Source organism: Falco peregrinus, chromosome 4 (assembly GCF_023634155.1).
Source record: "Falco peregrinus isolate bFalPer1 chromosome 4, bFalPer1.pri, whole genome shotgun sequence".
Classification (NCBI taxonomy): Eukaryota; Metazoa; Chordata; class Aves; order Falconiformes; family Falconidae; genus Falco; species Falco peregrinus.
In genome coordinates, this window is record NC_073724.1 from 84,508,299 (window position 1) to 84,526,750 (window position 18,452).

The 18,452-nt window shown below is 37.1% G+C and overlaps 1 protein-coding gene across 5 annotated transcripts in view; it reads right to left on the minus strand.

Annotated features, from left to right (window-relative positions):
* TDRD3 (tudor domain containing 3) overlaps window positions 1-18,452 on the minus strand; it is a 108,947-nt gene that overhangs the window by 30,928 nt on the left and 59,567 nt on the right. For all 5 annotated transcript variants that reach the window (XM_013299944.3, XM_055801473.1, XM_013299945.3 and 2 more), the window contains 5 exons: window positions 15,114-15,185; window positions 14,427-14,576; window positions 13,596-13,736; window positions 7,269-7,425; window positions 6,777-6,902 (listed from right to left, as the gene is read on the minus strand). In XM_013299944.3, the coding sequence (XP_013155398.1) occupies window positions 6,777-6,902; window positions 7,269-7,425; window positions 13,596-13,736; window positions 14,427-14,576; window positions 15,114-15,185 (646 nt within the window). The remainder of the gene's footprint in view (window positions 1-6,776; window positions 6,903-7,268; window positions 7,426-13,595; window positions 13,737-14,426; window positions 14,577-15,113; window positions 15,186-18,452) is intronic.

An 18,452-nucleotide genomic window follows, 5' to 3' on the forward strand; every position in this document is an offset into this window, starting at 1 on the left:
GAGATTGTCTATTGCAGCTACTGTTCTTTGCTTCTACTTCTTCTTGTCACACCTCCTATGAACCATTGCTAACGTTCCCAGAAAAGCAACAGTTCCTACAGGGCAGTAACAAACAAATATTAATTTGGCATTAAACAAGAATATATTGTACGCTACTCTGCCAAACAGCAAGACGCATCAGCCAGTCATCATCATTGTAACTGGACATTCGGGAACGCGGCTTGAAAAATCAATTTTGAAATTAATGACAAGGCTTTTATCATCTACTTGGTAGCTTTAAGATGACTACTAGCATTTCTCAGTTTGAAACCATCACTCAGTTGTTATACTTATTTTAGCTTTTGTATGTGATGACCCAAGAAAACCATACAGAACCAGTCACATTCCCCTGCTTACAAGAAATCAGCAGGACCTGCTGCAGTTGGAAATGCCAGCCAACACAATTTAAAAAGAACTGCTCTATGCACAATGGAATTTAAGTAGTACGGTTTCCTGTCCCTCTCTGCTGTGGATTTTATCATGTTCAATAACATGGTTAAAACTCAGACAGTGGCCCTTCCCACACCGGTGGCAATGATTTGGGTTTCTCCTTACAACTTGAATTGTATTTTTATGAAACTTTATGGAAGCATGTCTTTGAGAGAGCTACCCCACAATGTCAGTACCTCTTTTGTCACATATCTCCTGCAGACAACACTGGTGGCAGAGAACATAAGGGTAACTGCAGCAAAATCAGGTGAGATGCTCAGATGCAGAGGGAACAGAAGCAAGAGTCTATGTGATACTGATGTTACACAGCATCATTCAAACCACTACAAAACTATGGTCTGCAGTTATGGGATGCATATTTGAAGAAGAAAACTGACCAATTAATTTCTTGAGAAAAGAAAAAGTAGTTTGAGAAAAAAAGTCTTTGACAGAGGCTAAAAAAGCTCAATCCACACAGCTGATGGCTAAAATATAGGTCAATTATGTCTTATACATAGCTACTAGGAATGCAAATTTTGATAGCTGTCTATACGGCAAGAAAGACAATATTACACAGCAGTTAGAAGCTGAGTATAGAAAATTCATATCAGAAACGAAAATATTTTTTTAATGCTCATCTTTAATTGCTGAAACAATTAACCTTACAGTAGAATTACTTCACCACCACTAAATCAAAACTGCATGTCTAAATTCCTCTTCCAGTCAAAGCCTAGCTGATGGAGCAAGAAACAGAGACTACAGCCCATGACTTTCTCCCTTCAACTGAAATGGCCCTATTAACAGACTACACAGACATGCCACCTCTCACTTGCTTTTTCTGTGACCCTGTTAATGCTGTAGCTCGCTGCACAGGAGGTTCAGTTTAGCAGAAAGAGCAGAAATGTCCACCCCAAGCACAGCCTGTCTCCTGCGAGAACTGAAGAGGCAATTCTGCACAATCTGAAACTGAAAAGTTTTTGGCCTTCTATGTGCTGGGTCAATGCTCTAACAAAAACCATTGTTATGTTTCTCACCACATACCACATTTAATAACAAATAAATATACAATTACTAAAAAGTTAGTCTCTGAGTCTTTCCAAGATGTAGATGACTTCCAAAACCTTTAGCGGCTTTGGACCCTGAGTGGATGGAAGCAGCATCCTGTTCTCAGTCCCTAAGAACAAAAGAGAGCAAAAAATTTCTAAAACATGCCTGGTTCTCAGCATTTCGTCCATTATTCTTTATAGTCAAAGCTCTCAGCACTGTTTTGTTCTTCCCAATAATCCTTGTGTTTACTTATTTAAACTGGCACAGATGGATGAATTGTTCCTCGTAACAGAAGAAAAATAAGAGGATTAATGGAAAAAATCTTTTGTATTCGGTAGCAGAAATAATCCAAGTGCAAGCAAAGGCAGCTAGTTAACAGCAATTTTGTCTACTGCTTTTGTTATCTCTCAGAGTCAGCAGGTTTCTCTTGCCAACCAAAATTGGAACTACTTAATTTCAACACAGAAATATTTTCATTGGTGACACCAATCATTCACAGTTAAAAATAATCAAATAGATACGCAGTATAAAACAATGGGTTTGTTTGTTAGTTTTAATTCTTTGCATTTCATTTAAATAAAGTACGTTTACTATACGCAATGTTTTACAATTAAAGAACTAGCAGATCATGGAGCCAGGTATTTAATAGTTTTGACAGATGTAATTACTTACAATAATTAACCGAAAACTTTGAAATCAGGAGATGAAATGTAAAAACCCCTCACAAGACACTATGTACAGGGCAAAAGACTAACATCTTACTTTATAACTATTTTGTACTACTTTTTTTTAAAAAAATTATCTTCTTTTCAGACACTATCCCCTCCAGATCACACAAGTAATTTTTGAAGAAAAGGTGGCTTGACAAAGGATTAAAAAATACTTAGCTCAGCTCAGTGAAACTGTCTTTTGTTTTTGCTTCCACACAGACTCAGTCATTTAAGAAGAAAACAACCTCTCCAAAGTGTAAAGAAACCTAATGCTTGCAATAATGATTCAATTTTAACCATCACGGGTAATCATATGCTCCTAATCATATATATGGATTAGTGTGATAGTAGAGGTGTACTCATTTATTCAAAGTCACTATTCCTATATAAAGGCCATATCTCTGAATATTTAAAAAACAAACCTGGATTTAAGAGACCATATGAGACAGCAAGGGGCCAAAAATACTGCAAAAAAAATCAATCAAACTTCTTTTACATTCAGTGGAAGCTGTACTACACTACACATAAATGCAGAAAAACCTGTCTGCCTGGGCCCTCCCCTAGTAGAGTTACTCTGTGGAAAAATCCATGAAGAGACCTTACTCTTGACTATGTAATGTTTCAAATTTGTTTCTAGAAGTTTCCCCGATGTGCCTTTAATTTTTGACCACTACTTTTATAATCCTAAGACAGAACTACATTTCTACTGTTAACAACCGACAGGATAAAATGTAATCAAAAAGGTGTTCGTAATACATATCCTGTTTTCTGCAAACACTGGGATGCAGACTTCATGATGAAAGAGTTCACAATCATAAGTATCATCACTGTGCAAACACCATTAATGATCACATCATCGCAGTTTGCATGGAACTTAAGACAACTAACAAATAAGAACTTGAAGGAGACTACAACCACAGATGCATAAAAAATTGCAGAAAAATAACACTTGCAATAAGTGATATTTAAGATGTGTTTGAATTAACCAGACTGCACAGGTTCTCTCAAACCTAACAAAGGAAAAAAGCAGTTTTAAAGACACAAATAGCCTGCAATTCAGCATATGCCTATGTATTTCTTGAAAAAATCCATTTAAAGTAGACTACAAGATAAAAATAAAACCTGACATACACAGGCACAATCCTATAGGCTACACACATTCAGTAAGGGAAATAAATAAAAAAAAAAGACAGCCCACTGACTTCCAAATAACAGAAAGTACAAGAAGGTGTATTATTATTTCTTCAGATGGAAATAAAAAATATGACAGAAATACTAAGAAATATTCAAAAACAATTAGAACACTTTCTGAACGCTTAAAAAATAGTATTTTTGAAGAAGTTTGGGGGGTTTTGGTTTTGGCTTTTTTTTCTTCAGAAAAGTGTGACTCGGGAATAGTACACCAGGCTGCATACTGATCATTCAGATAATGCTAAAAAAAACAACATAGTGTTAAACAACACAACGCCAAAACCCTTGTGTCATGTTAGGAAATATACCAGAACTTCACCAACTGAAGGAGTACAAAGCCTTTATAAAGTTCTCATAGAATTATGTTTTTCTTCTTATGACATTTATGGAATCTTTTTATTTAAGAGGGAAAGAATACACAAAAGCAAAGTATAATTATCTTTAAAACACAATATTGAAGATTATAAACTGAAGCATAACACTGTTTTTTACACCACATTATGTTGGCTAGATACATGTACTAAAACCCAAAGGATCATAAAAGTTCCCCTAAGCAAACGCTATCAATCAGTAATATCATTTTAAAAGAAGCAATTCACTCATTTCACAATTCTTGGTAAGCTACTATAACTTACTTATTGTTGGTAGTTTTGTAGTAAGAAAGGCATATAACCACAGTGATTATTTCTATTATTTTTTCTTTAAATGTCTTTCAGTCACACATAAAAGCATTCTTTGTCTTTCAATATAAGCACCAAATTTATTCAAAGAAAAACCAGTGTCCATAATGTGAGAGAAAACTCTACCACCGTTTTCATTTTCTGTTCACTGTAAATATCTAACTCAACTTTGTTAAGCAAAATGAGTTGCCAAAAGATGTACTTCAAGCATAATTCCCTACACAGGCTTTTGAAAATGTGATTATATTCATTACCTGAAGAGTTCACAAAACTGCATCAGCTAATTCAGAATACTGGTGTATTTGAAAGGGATTTTCTTTAAGTATTTTAAATTTCTGAGAAATACAGTGAAGACTCATGACAAATTTTTAATCTACACCTAGCTGCATTTCATAAAGAAAGCCATAACTTGTGGATACTCACCATAAACAAACTATAAACAACATACGTAAGAAAAGGAACACTATCATAACTTTTTTGTTCGCTTTCTACAAACTGTTTTAGTAAGACCTAGACCCAACTAAAACATAAAACATTTAGCTATTTAAAATCACTTATTTTGCATGCCAAAAAAGACACTGTTGCAATGAAATACAACCTAGGTACAGCAAAAATATAGTATTTACTATCAAAAAAACCTATAAGCCAACATTTAAAAGCAAATGCTTTTCTGTTGTCTTATAACTTAGCATGTCATAAAAATGTTTAGTAAAATTTGAATGGCTCACAGCGCACCTAATTCTACCAGCTGCAGCAAGAGGCCCCTGGTTTGATAGCAGGCTCACTAGCTCCTAAGCCCACCTGCCTAGGCAAGTTTTCTATGACAAAACATGTGTAATTTTCTTTGTTGCTCTTTCCTCTTTTTGTGGATAAAGGTATCCTCTGCACAGCTCCAAGAACTGTATTTCTGACTGCTGCATTTCCTTCCATTTGAATATGCTGACCTTTAGTTGCTACACGCTGCAAAAAATTTTCCGACTAATGCAAAATGCTACAGTGCTTATTGCAAGTAGCAACCACAAATGTGCAGCTTCAAAGCTCCAAAAGATCTAACAAAATAATTCTTGAAAAAAAATATGCTATGCATTTAATGGAAAGCGAATGGTCCTAATAATTGTCACAGAAAACTGGGGTTTTCATGCACTGACAGAGCCTACGTGGCTTTAAGTTCTCATTTCTAATCAGAACATTCAGCAATGACTCTCAAACTCAACTAACCTTAATTTCACTCCTAAAGCAAAAAAAGACAAGTATTTATACAATTTTAATACATATAAGCTACAAACAAAAATAATACATTCAACAAAAGATCTGTCACACACTAACCAGAGTGATGGGGATGTTCTATTTCCGATGCAGGTGCCTACTGACATTGCAGCCATTCACACCTTTCCCAACAGGGCAGCCTGTTCACTTTCCTTTACTACAAGCTTATTTTCCACTTTCTCCATGTTACTTTTCTTTTTAAATCCCAAATCCATTGAAAATATGCAAAGCAAGAATTTGTTATTAACAATCAACAAAGAGTATTTTGGGACTTAAGTTAAAAAGTAATCATGTATAAAAACCAGTCATTCCTTAAATGCACTCATTCTTTAAATGTACTCATTCTTTAGACAACTCCAAAATACCAAACGGTTCATATAAACTAATACGAACTTTTTCCATCCTTTATGAATATATGTCATTTTATAGGGGAAAAAAAAATTACAACTCCATCACAAAACCTTCATGTTAAATAATGGAAGCAGATATTTTCATTTCACGTTGGCCACTGAAACACCTCCAAGGCCATACCCAGAAGAAAAAATTATCTCCATTTACTACTCAGCTTACTGCGAGTAATATTACAGCAGCCTCTTGAGACCTCAAGGTGCATGGAGTTTCCTCTTTTTTTCTTTTAATGCATCTGTCAAAGTTTCCAAAGTACTGAATAATTTAGACCTAAACAGGCATCCTGGTGCATAGACTACACTCTCATATGGCTTCTTCAGAAAAAAAGTAACTAAAAGGACATTAAAGAAAAATCCCAGATCTTTTGCACTCAATCTGAGGGATTATTTGACTTCCGTCTTTCTAAAATCCTTCCTTTCCTTCAGTCCTTACAGGTATTAAACAGGAAAACCAGGTGGGAATGTGCTTAAGTATTTTACAGCAGCCAAAACCCTCCATGCTCTCCCCCTCCCTCTTCCTTCCCCCCCACCCCCAAGAGGAGGAATACAAAAACAATTAAGCTTACCACAATTACTAGATTCTTAAATGGGCAGCATGCAAAATATTCTGTTTATAAACTGAGGAAGAAGGACTACAATTATGGCTTTTATCTTTATAAACTCAGCAACAAAGAAGTCAATTAAAGTTGCAAGAGCTTTTATCAAATTAAATTAATCAACTGGGATTTATGTCACCTTATTTCAAAATTACTGACTTTCAGACATCTAAGCCTGAATCACACACTCTTAAGCTCTTCTGTAATCAAGACAAGTATGAACGACCACAGTGCAATTTATTTGACCTTTCTTCAAAGGATAGTAATAGCTCTCTCTAGCACTCGGGTATTTTTACAGCCAACTGCGAAAGAAGCTCTAAGAATCCTCTTTTTAGATGACAAAGTTAGGGAAAAGTATTCCACTAACACTGTCCAATATTGAATGCAGACACATTACTTTCAATAACTTACCCTCTACTGTTAGAGTACCCATTTTGGATTCCAAGAAATCAAACAGTGTGCTTGGTGCAGATGGTCTGGCATTTCCTAGCTCCTCTTCATCTTCAGGTCTTATTCGGCCTCGGCCCTTTCCTTTACCTGTAAAGTAAAGCAAAAGTTATTTGTGAGTGGGGAATGAAAAAATAAATTTTAAAAGTGTATAGACTTTTAAATTTGATTTCTGAATTATATTTTCTATCTTTAAAAAATTCTTTCATAGACAAAACAGATGCAGATATTCTCCATTTAAGGCTATTCAGATCTACGACTTCAAATTCCAAAAATCTGACAAGGCCATAATACACAGAGGCTTTTTTAAGTATTTGCTTTCAGGTTTGCAAAGCGTTCTAGCTTGCAGGAAAAAACCATGCAGATACACCCTTCCACAACTATGGTAATAATCCACCATACACAAACTCCTTTGCTCGTAAACACTGTTTTAAAGCATTTCATTGCAAGTTTTACCTCGAGGTGGTGGTCCCTGAATGGGTTTTTGTTTACTGCTGTTCAGGAGAAAATTTAATGCTGCCTCTAGGCTGTTACTGTTATCCATAAGTGCCTGTCTTGCTGCTTCTTTGCTGAAACCCATCTCTGTTATGTGTTTTAGAGCCTTTTCATCAACCTGAAATAAAAGTTACACAAAGAACTGATCATAAGATACAACACAGACTCTATAAAACCACCAGATTTTACTTTAATTTTTCATTATTTTTAACTGAAATATTTTATATTTCATTGTGATAAATATTTAAGTTTTTACATAAAATCTTCACATATGATCTTTCATGTGCAAACAACTTGCTAGTAGAGGGTGTTTTAATATTATGATGATGATGATTAATTCATCAGTTCTTAGTTCTAATATTATGTGGTTTCAAGCAAAATTTTCCCCTAGACTACCTCTTCCTCTGCTGTACACAGGAATAGTACAACAGGCTAATATACTTTCTCTGAGATGAAAACTAAAAGGAATCTCACAAAGTAATACCAGTATAAAAACTAGCTATTTGTTCCTGTTTGAATGCTTTCATAACTTTTACAGACAATTATCTCAGTTATACACTCAGGTATACACTTCTTAAAACATGCAGAAAATGTAATTGCTAAAGGTTCTGTAGAAGAAAGCAAAGAAATACAAACAACTTCCTCAGGAAAACAAACTTTCTTCTTTTAAACGGTGTAAAGCATGACGGCAAGAGGCAAAGCAGGAATCAGAGTAGTAATTACAGAAAATAACCTTACTTCTGCACTGTGCTTTAAAACACTGAAGCAAGAACTGCCTCTTTCAGTGCAGACAGACCTACATGCAGTAAACATGAAATGGGACTAGGCCCTCTGTTCTGCCTCATTCCACACCCAAACAAAACTATGCCAGTTATTAATCTACAGCAACAGTTGCAACCAAATACATTCTTAACTCAAGCCCCATAAATAACATTTTGCCTACAGGTTCCAAAATAGTTATATTGTGACCTTCCCCACCCCCCCCAAAAAAAAAACCCAACAACAAACCAAAAACACAATGGAAAAACACCACCAACTCCCAAAAACACCCACAAAACCAAAAAACAACCAAACCCAACAGAGTCTAACCTCCAAGATATACAACCCCTTCTTTTTCCCACTGCTTAGAAGAACACGAAGTTTAATTGCTAGAATGAATTAAATTACAATCGTATGACAGTTGTATAGCAAATAACATTTAGCCCTTCCTGTTGAATTTTCTACAGACTTGTGATGTAATTTCTCCAATTACGATTTCTCCTGATGTTTTAATACATTCACTTTTTGTCTTAATTCCTGCTACACACTGTGCTCTGGGACAACAGACAGGAGAAGGTCTCCTTTTCGGGGCAGAGACACAAAATCAGTGCTTGTGGTTGCTATATCTATACAGAGGTACTTCAATACAGTAAGCCACAATACGTAACAACTCAAGTAACTTTCCTAACTATGCTTAGCTATGCAAGAATCGCTGTAATGGTGCACGGCACAACTTTGCAGCACTTGACTACAACTCCCACGTGCTCAGCAATGTTAACTCCAATGCTTTCACGTAGCCGCCTTCATTCCCAAACTCAACAACACTCTTAATTTAACTGTTCAAAAACTAAGTAAAGGAATAGCAATTTAAAAGGTCTTTGAAGATCAATAGGGCAGAAATATGACCTCAGCGTCTACAGCAAATCATCATCCCACTTGAGTCTGACTTCAAGTTGCATAACTAATGTCTTATTTTTAATAGGCCATTCTCGTAGATTCTTCTGTATGGCAACAAGGGTCCAACTGAGAGTACTTGCTCAGCAAATCTGCTTCACTCATCTTTGTAGGTATGCAGCTGGTTTGGATGAGAACCTCTAGCCATTACTCCTGCTCCACCTCCTTTCAATGGTGGAAATTCTGTGCATGACAGCTACATTCAAAGACCAGTAGGAACTGAAGACTCATAGATACAGTACCTGTACTCTCAGCTATGGATTAAAAAAAAATCTTGGATAGGTCACAAATGGAGACCCAAGGGAATGGCAACTTCCCAGATACAAAGACTGTCTGTGAAAAAAGGTAGCATCCTAAGTATCTTTGGGTGTCAAAAACTCTCTCTTCAACTTCATTTACACAGCACAAAACTTGTTTCTCCTATACAAAACTGGAAAGGCAAAGAAAACTGTAGGAAATATCCTACAAGGATTATTAAGAGAGGAGGATGATTGACCTCCACAGTCTATTGTCTGCCTATGAATAAAAAGAGAAAAATCACATCTTTATTTCTTGTTTTGTAGGTATAGCGCTTCAGGTTTCTTGGAAGGTAACACACCAAATGGATTACAAACATTTAACTGTTTCCAAATACAGACACAAGTCAACAATATACATGAAAGTCAACATCAAACCTATTTGATGTCACAATTCTAAAATGACAAAGTAAGTTATCCATTGCTTTAAGATCTTAAAATCATTAGTTTGAAGACAGCTTTCTGTACAGGCTTGGTGGGTTCACATTTGCTTCTTTTAAACAGCACCTAGGTATGTTAAATGACTTAATACTAAGTTTTGATAAATTGAAAGTATTACCATTTTATATCAGTAATATAAGACATTACTTACAATGTAACACAAACTTCTTGCAACTCATAGAAAAAACAAAAGATAATACTTTAAACAACTAATTTAAATGGGGAGGGGGGCACGGTGTTGCAGTTGGCATTTTTACCTGTTTGGTTGTTGGGTTTTTAAATCTATTTAGGTTGAGACACAGCTGTCAAGAATGTACCGGGCAGAGGGATAACTAAATGACCTCTTGAGGCCCTTTCAGGCTGTGTTTCTACAATTCTATATTGACATTTCTGAGCACAGTGCTGAAGGCAGCACTGCTGGAGGTTCTCCTTGCTGTGAGATGACAACAGACACTATTAGGACAAAATTGTAACAGGCAGTTACTGTTCCTAAATATCTTTTCTTCTCATTCTTAAACCTTCGTTAAAGGTAAACAAGTTGAAAAATATTCAACAATAAATTATATTTATAATTAATATTTTAATACTGGTTCACTGAATTACTATATTGTTGTGATAGCTCTTTCAGTCTTTCATCATTCAAATCAGAATCATTGTTATTACATACTTGGAAATTCCTCTCCAGAGTTGTTCTTGATAAAAATATTTCCTCCATCATAAACTTTTAGATTACTGAAGTAATCAAAACAATCATCAATAACTTCTCATTTTATACCCACCTAATTCAATGCAGTGATCCCAAAGAACACTTCTCAGTAAGTATAAAGTTAAGAAATACATTGGAAGGTGATATTTCGGGTTAAGGGGAAAAATTCAGATTCTCCAATGGTAACCTGCCTTACTCAAAAGGGAACAGTACTTGTTACCATGTAAGCATGACATTCTCATGTCACAACAGTATTTCTACTTGGTCGTTTTAAGTGTCAGAGCACCACTTGGTTTTCTTGATGTCAAAGCAACAGTTGAAAACAGATTCTTAAAATAAATATTAAATTAATTCAGAAGAAAAGCTACATTAAAATTAATTAATAAATCACAGAATGGTGTGGGCTGGAAGGGACCTTAAAGACCATCTGGTTCCAACCCCACTGCCATGGGCAAGGACACCTTCCACTAAAGCAGGTTGCTCAAAACCCCACCCAGCCTGGCCATGAACATGTCCAGGGATGGGGCATCCACAGCTTCTCTGGGCAACCTGTTCCAGTGCCTCATCACCCTCACAGTAAAGAATTTCTTCCTAATACCTAATCTAAATCTACCCTCTTTCAGTTTAAAACTATTACCCCTTGTCCTATCACTAATATTCCCTGGTAAAAAGTCCCTCTCCAGCTTTCTTGTAGAGCTCCCTTAGGTACTGGCAGGCTGCTACAAGGTCTTCCCAGAGCCTTCTCTTCTCCAGGCTGAACAACCCCAACTGTCTCAGCCTGTCTTGATAGGAGAGGTGCTCCAGCCCTCTGATCATCTCTGTGGCCCTCCTCTGGGCTCACTCCAACAGGTTCATATCCTTGTTATGCTGGGGGCTCCAGAGCTGAACACAGTACTCCAGGTGGGGTCTCATAAGAGTAGAGTAGAGGGGGAGAACCACCTCCTTCGATCTGCTGGGCCACACTTCTGATGCAGCCCAGGATATGGCTGGTTTTCTAGACTGCAAATGCACGTTGCCAGGTCATATTGAGGTTTTTGTCCACCAGCAACCCCAAGTCCTTCCTCCCCAGGGTCACTCCCAATCCATTCTCCATCCAGCCTGTACTGATAGTGGGTGTTGTCCCAACCCACATGCAGGACCTTGCACTTGGCCTTCTTGAACTTCATGAGGTTCACTTGGGCCTAGCTCTCTCAAGGTCTCTCTGGACAGCCTTCCTTCCTTCCAGCATGTCAACCACACCACACAGCTTGGTGTCACTGGCAAACTTGCTGAGGGTGTACTCCATCCCACTGTCCATGACACCAACAAAGATGCTGAACAGCACCAGATCCAGTACAGACCCCTGAGAAGCGCCACTCGTCACCAGTCTCCACTTGGACATTGAGCTGTTGACCACAAGTCTTTCAGTGTGACCATCCAGCCAATTCCTTATCCATCAGGTAGTCCACCGACTGAATCCATGTCTCTCCAGTTTCGAGACAAGGACATCATGTGGGTCAGAGTCAAATGTTTTGCACTAGTCAAGGTAGATGACATCAGCTGCTGTTCCCTCATCCACTAACACTGTAACCTCGCTGCAGAACTCCACCAAATTGTCAGGCATGATGTGCCCTTAGTGAAGCCATGCTGGCTGTCACCAATCACCTCCTCATTTTCCATGTCCCTTAAAATAGCTTCCAGGAGAATCTGCTCCATGATCTTACCAGGCACCAAGCTGAGACTGACCAGCCTGTAGATTTTCGGGTTTTCCTTATTTCCCTTTTTAAAAAACGAGGATTATGTTTCTCCTTTTCCAGTCCATGGCAACTTCACTGGACTGCTACAGCTTCTCAGGTATGAGGGACAGTGGCTTAGCCACTTCATCCACCAGTTCCCTCTGGACCCTCTGAATCCATTTCACCAGGTCTCATGGATTTGTGCGGCTTCAGTTTCCTTAGTTGGTCTTGAACCAGATCTTCTCCTACATTGGGCAGTTCTTCACTCTCCTAGTCCTTGCCTTTTCTTTCCATGACTTGGGCAGCGTGGCTGGAACACTTACCAGTGAAGACTTTGGCAAAAAAAGTCATCGAGTACCTCAGCCTTCTTCATATCCCAGGTAACCAGATACCCCATTTCCTTCTGGAGAGGGCCCACATTCTTTCTGCTCTTGCTTTTATCACCAACATACCTACAGAAGCTTTCCTTGTTGACTTTGATGTCCATAGCCAGATTTAATTCCATCAGGGCTTTAGCTTTCCTAACCCGATCCCTGGATGCTGAGACAGTTTCTCTGTATTCCCCCCAGACTACCTGCCCTTGGTTTCTGCTCTCTGTAGGCTTCCTATTTGTGTGGAACTCCTTGTGCAACCATGCAGGCCTCCTGGCTTTTTTGCACAACTTTGCTGGAACACACTGCTGCTGAACACAGAAGAGGTGATCCGTGAATATTAACCAGCTTTTTGGGCACTTCTTCCCTCCATGGCTCTATCCCATGGTATTCTATCAAGCAGATCCCTGAAGAGGCCAAAGTCTGCTCTCCAGAATTCCAGATAGCAATCTTGTTGCACACCCTCCTCACTGCCCTAAGGATCCTGAAGTCCACCATTTTGTGGTCACTGCACCCAAGGCTGCTCTTAAGCTTCACATTCCCCACCAGCCCCTCCCCGCTGGTCACAGGGTCCAGCGTGGCACCTCTACTTGTTGGCTCCTCTATCACTTGGAGGAGGAGGTTATTGCCAAATCATTCCAAGAACCTCCTAGATTGCCTATGCCCTGCTGTGTTGTCCCTCCAACAGATATCAAGGTGGTTCAAACCCCCCATTAACATGCAAGACTGTTGAGCTTATCTAAACAAGAAAATAAAACTATACTGTTATGTCCTGTTCCACACACACTACTACTTTTCTTTTGCAAGGACTTGGTTTTAGAACTTACTAGGTAAGACATCAATTTATTATTACTTGATTTTTTTTTTACAAAAAATCACATTGAAACTCATATATAACTCAGTAAAGTATAAAAATACCTTAAGTATTCCAAACAGACTTCAAACTAAATTGAAAGGTCAGGGCCTCTTGGTTTTATTTTTGTTATATTTGTTTTTTGTTTCTTAACAGTACATGTTTAAGGTTCCATTTAAGTCTTCCACCTTACCAGTTCTCGGTAGACACCTTCATTCTTTCCCTCAGGTTTTGTTATCTTCTCTTTCTGGAACAGTTCCCTGTTTCGATTCCCTCCAGCACTCACACTGAGATTACTTCTGCTACTACCACCACCTCCTCCAAATGTCTTAGTCTTCAGAGAAGCACAGAAAAAAAAAACATTTCAGTAAACAGAAATTATGAAAATAAGCCTTAATATTTAGCTAGTAGCAAAAGTGCAGTAAATTTGATGCAGTGATATTTTTATGATTATACTTGCATCAACAAATAAAGGACTAATTTACACATACAAAAAAGATTAATTTATTAGGTAGGTATTTTTTCCCCCTATGCCCAAATGAGGCTGTAAAAAGGGTATATAATTCTAGTTTTTATGACTTCCCAAGCAAACCTTGGGAAAAATAAACTAAAAAGAAAACCAAGGAAGGGCATAAAACCCTGACATGTTAGAACTGAACTTCCTAGGTATTCGTTCTGACTGAATGCAGGGAATCATGAGGTTTTGAGAACTGAAAAAAAGCAGTTGAAAATCAATAACCTGTATTTATTACTTAACTCTCTTTAGCTAAATTGTAAAAAACACTTTTTTTAATACTTGCACCAAATAAAAATCGTATCTACAATAAAACATTTAATATACATTTATTAGCTTTATTAAAATAAGAACATACTCATCAATCCAAAGGACACAGTTTGATTCCTCTTTTTAAAGATATATGTAGAATTATAAGAATGCAAACATCAGAAAGCTCTTGTCATTTAAGAAATACTTAAGAAAAGATCAATCACAGTAAGTAAAATGCTGTAACACATGCATTCTAACCTCCTTGCTCTTTGCTACTTCTGCAATAGCAGCTGTTCTCTGCTTTTCAAATTCATCATTGTCCACAACAGTTTTTACAGTATTTGTCATTTGCAGAGTCTTTCTGCGATCAAGCTCTCTACTGTCCACTTGCACATGAGATGCGCATTTCTGAAAAAGCAAAAGAAAGTTTGAATTCACTCTTCTGCCTACCCTCAATTGAAAAAAAAAAAAAGGATTACTCTATTACAGTAGCACAACTTTATCTAAAGAACATGATAATAAAAGCATACACCTAGGACATCTAACATGCCTTAGCGGAAAGCACACTCCTCAGGTCCAATAGAAAGGCCAAAAAGAATGACTAATGTTTTAAGCTTAGTTCATGGTGTAGCTCATATAATTCTTGTAAATAGCTTCAGCATTTAAGGAAGGACTATGTTACTGTCTACAAGATCTGACCAAAGAATCAAAGGCTCCACATACTAAATAAATTTTAATTTGAAATTGAGAGGAAAAATGTTAAATTTTTAAATAAAATAGCAAATTGACAAGGATCAACATTTTTTTTCAACAGGCACATTTTTTAGATCCAAGTCATCATGACCTAAGATGTACTGATAGTCTTTATCTACCTGGAACCAGGTCCCCTAGATAACATGATACAGGGTATTTTTGCAAAATAGCAGAAAGAGAAGTACACTGTACCTGTCCAAAAGGTACAAAAGGGGGAGGGCCACCTTCTGTCCCAATGTTACTCCTATTGTGTTTTGCTAAGCTCTGTAAAAGAAAGTTGTTGATTCATAAATTGCAAGATAAACATTTTCAGCATAAAAAATAAGGATATACTGGAAAACCTGGAGCACTTAAGGATAATGCTGGATGAGGGGCAGGGAAACAAAGAAAGTAATGAAAATTTGCAAAGTCACATACGCAACACATACAGCAAGTGCAGAAAAACCAGCTATATACCAAAATCTACACTAACAGAACAAAGGGGCACACAAATAGGCATCAGATGTTCCTTTACACAGTGCCCAGTGAACTTGCTGCCACTAGCCATTGTAAAAGGCGTAGTTCCAGCATGTTTAAAAAGAGATTGGACCAATTCAGCCTAGAGAAGGCTCAGTGGGATCTTGCCAATCTACACAAATACCTGAAGAGAGACTGTAAAGAAGATGGAGTCAGACCCTTTCCACTGGTGCCCACTGACAGGACAAGAAACCATTGGCACAAACTGAAACACAGGAGGCTCCTTCTGAACATTAGAAAAACTTTTTTAACCATGAGGGTGACTAAGTGCTGGCACAGGTTGCCCAGGGAGGTTGTGGACTCCCCATCCCTGGAGATATTCAAAAGCTGCCTGGACACTGGCCTGGGTAACAGGCTCTAGGTGGCCCTGCTTGAGCAGGGAGGGTTGGACTAGATGACCACAGAGGTTCCTTCCAACCTCAACCATTCTGTGAAATTCATGAATTCATGCATAAGCAAATACTGAAAGGATTAGTCAGGATTGTATCCCCTGATAAAGCATAATACAACAATTCTGGATGCCAAGGCTGTACAAGAGCTCGGGCTGTGTGCTATCCTTAAAAATCATGTCTTTTTGACACTGTTGGAAACAAAATGCTGTGCCACTAGGAGATTTCCCCTATGGCTTTATGAGAAATACAGTGCCTGTGCTAAATTGATCAGCAGATCTTTGAATCTCAAAGAACGTAACAATAAACATAACAATTACTGATACATAAGAGCTACAGATGTCTCTAAACTCTTAGCCACAATCAGGTAATTGGTAACATAGGCCTGAAAATAAAGCATTCACAATACAAATTACTAGTTGCCAACAGTAAAAAAAAAAAAAAAAAAAAGAAAAAAACAAACCACAAAACAGAAAAACCCAAAAAACTCCATTAAAATATCTGTTCATAGTTGATACACTTTTTCTTTCTTTACAAACTGTAGCAACAGCAGCAACCTGCAAGAGTGAAATTCACTGAAATCAATATATTGGTTATTTTGTATTACACAAATATTTTGTTTCAAAAGTGGAAAAAGGAAGAACAGGGTTCTTAATGCTTCAAAATTGCATTCCGTATAATGCATCTCTTTTATCGGGTTCTTAATGCTTCAAAATTGCATTCTGTATAATGCATCTCTTATCATCTTCATTTCTTGTTGTCCCTTCCTTGCCCACTAGGATACGCATGCATGATTATATACTTCATTTACTACACCCCATCAGCAGAGAAAGTTTCGATTACTTAAGACTCTATTTAACCATTTACCTATATATTTATTATCCTGATGTAAAATTGATTTAATTCCATCAGGTGAGAGCTGTAGTATAAATGTGAATATGCTTTAACCCAATATTTTAAGAAATTCTCACATAGTATGGGAGATTAATTTGGCTAATCAATACCCAAATCAAAACTTCTGGTCCACTTTTTGTAAGTTAACTACTTCCATTCAGGAACCAAAGGCCATTTTCTATATTAGTTATGGCTCCTTTCAAGGGTCAAGAAAAAAAAATAAAATAATCATAAATCATAAAAAAATTCTGCTTTAGTTTCAATCACATCACTTGAAGTGCTGCCTTAGAATTATGAGCTAACCAAGGGCTGACCACTGTAGCACACTCATAACCTTCTGTAATCTATTAAATGAAGCAGCAGGGTTCAACAGTGATTTCATGGCGAAGCCGCTTCGCTGACCCAAGGTAGGCACGCTAGGTCCAATAAACCCTACTACACTTTTTGTTTTGTTTGGATCTAGAGAAATGTAGGCAATTCTGGAATAAACTCCAGCACTGAATCAAATTATAATAAAAATATTTATAAGATAGCCTAAGAACTCAAACATTTGATCATCGTTAATTCCTCATGTCCTACAATCAGGGAGAACATGTTTAAGTTTAAGGTCAACCTTTATTTCTTTTCTTTCCCAAATCAGAATGAAGGAAACACATACAAGAAAAAGACTGTTTCAAACTACTGCTCAAACATGTAATTTGACAAATAGCTAAAAAGCATTTAAGAACAGACTCCATATTTACTAACATTTAGCTGTTTTTGAATCATATATTTGAATCATCAAATAACAATCTATTGCATAAAATTGTTATCCAAAATGAAAGAACTCTGCCTAATAGTAAAAAACAGCCTTGACACCTTCCTCTCAGGTAGCCAGCTGAGAAGTGAGAACAACTGTTCTGGAAATTAAATTTCACTTTGCACCAAATAAAAAGCAAACTGGCAACAGTATTTTTTTAACCTTATGGTTAAATTTGCCCATAGCACAGCAGCAGCAGCTACCACTTAGAATAAACTCTTTTAAAATACATTTAGCATGTCTTTCCCTTTCTGCTGTATTTCGATTGTGACATTAAAAAATTTTCCGAGGGACTCTCTTAAGATACAAAGGCTTACAATAGGAGACTGAACTTATAGATATTATATACTGTTATACCCTCAGACTTTCTAATATGAATTTTGAAGTATACATAAACTACCCCCTTTTCCCACAAGGCAAACTCAGTATTTAGCCTCACCTTCACTAAAATTGAAGAATCATTAAGTATACTAGAGAACTTTACTTTCAGATAAAATGTGATTTCACGGATTATGCATTTTTAAAATATAAAAGCCTACCAGTCTCCCCAATCATCTCAGCAAAATTTGCTTCAACCTTCACTTTACATATGACCTCCTATTCTGATTAATAGCAATACAAAGTACTCTTCCTTCATAAGAAGGGTGCCAGCAACCTCTTGCAGATATGGATCCTCACTGACTTAAATTCTTACCGACTAAAACACCAATCAACACCAGAAAACTATGAAAGACAAGTTATTTGGAACTATATTCGCACCTAAAGAAATCCATGACATATTTCCTTATATTTCCAAATAATCTAGAAGATCACACAGGAACATTCTCATTAACTCCTTATTTATTGACCATCACTTAAACAGCGACACTTAAAAAAATCAAAATTTCTAGGCAAGAACTAGCTTATGGTAAAATTGAATGCTACAAGGAATAC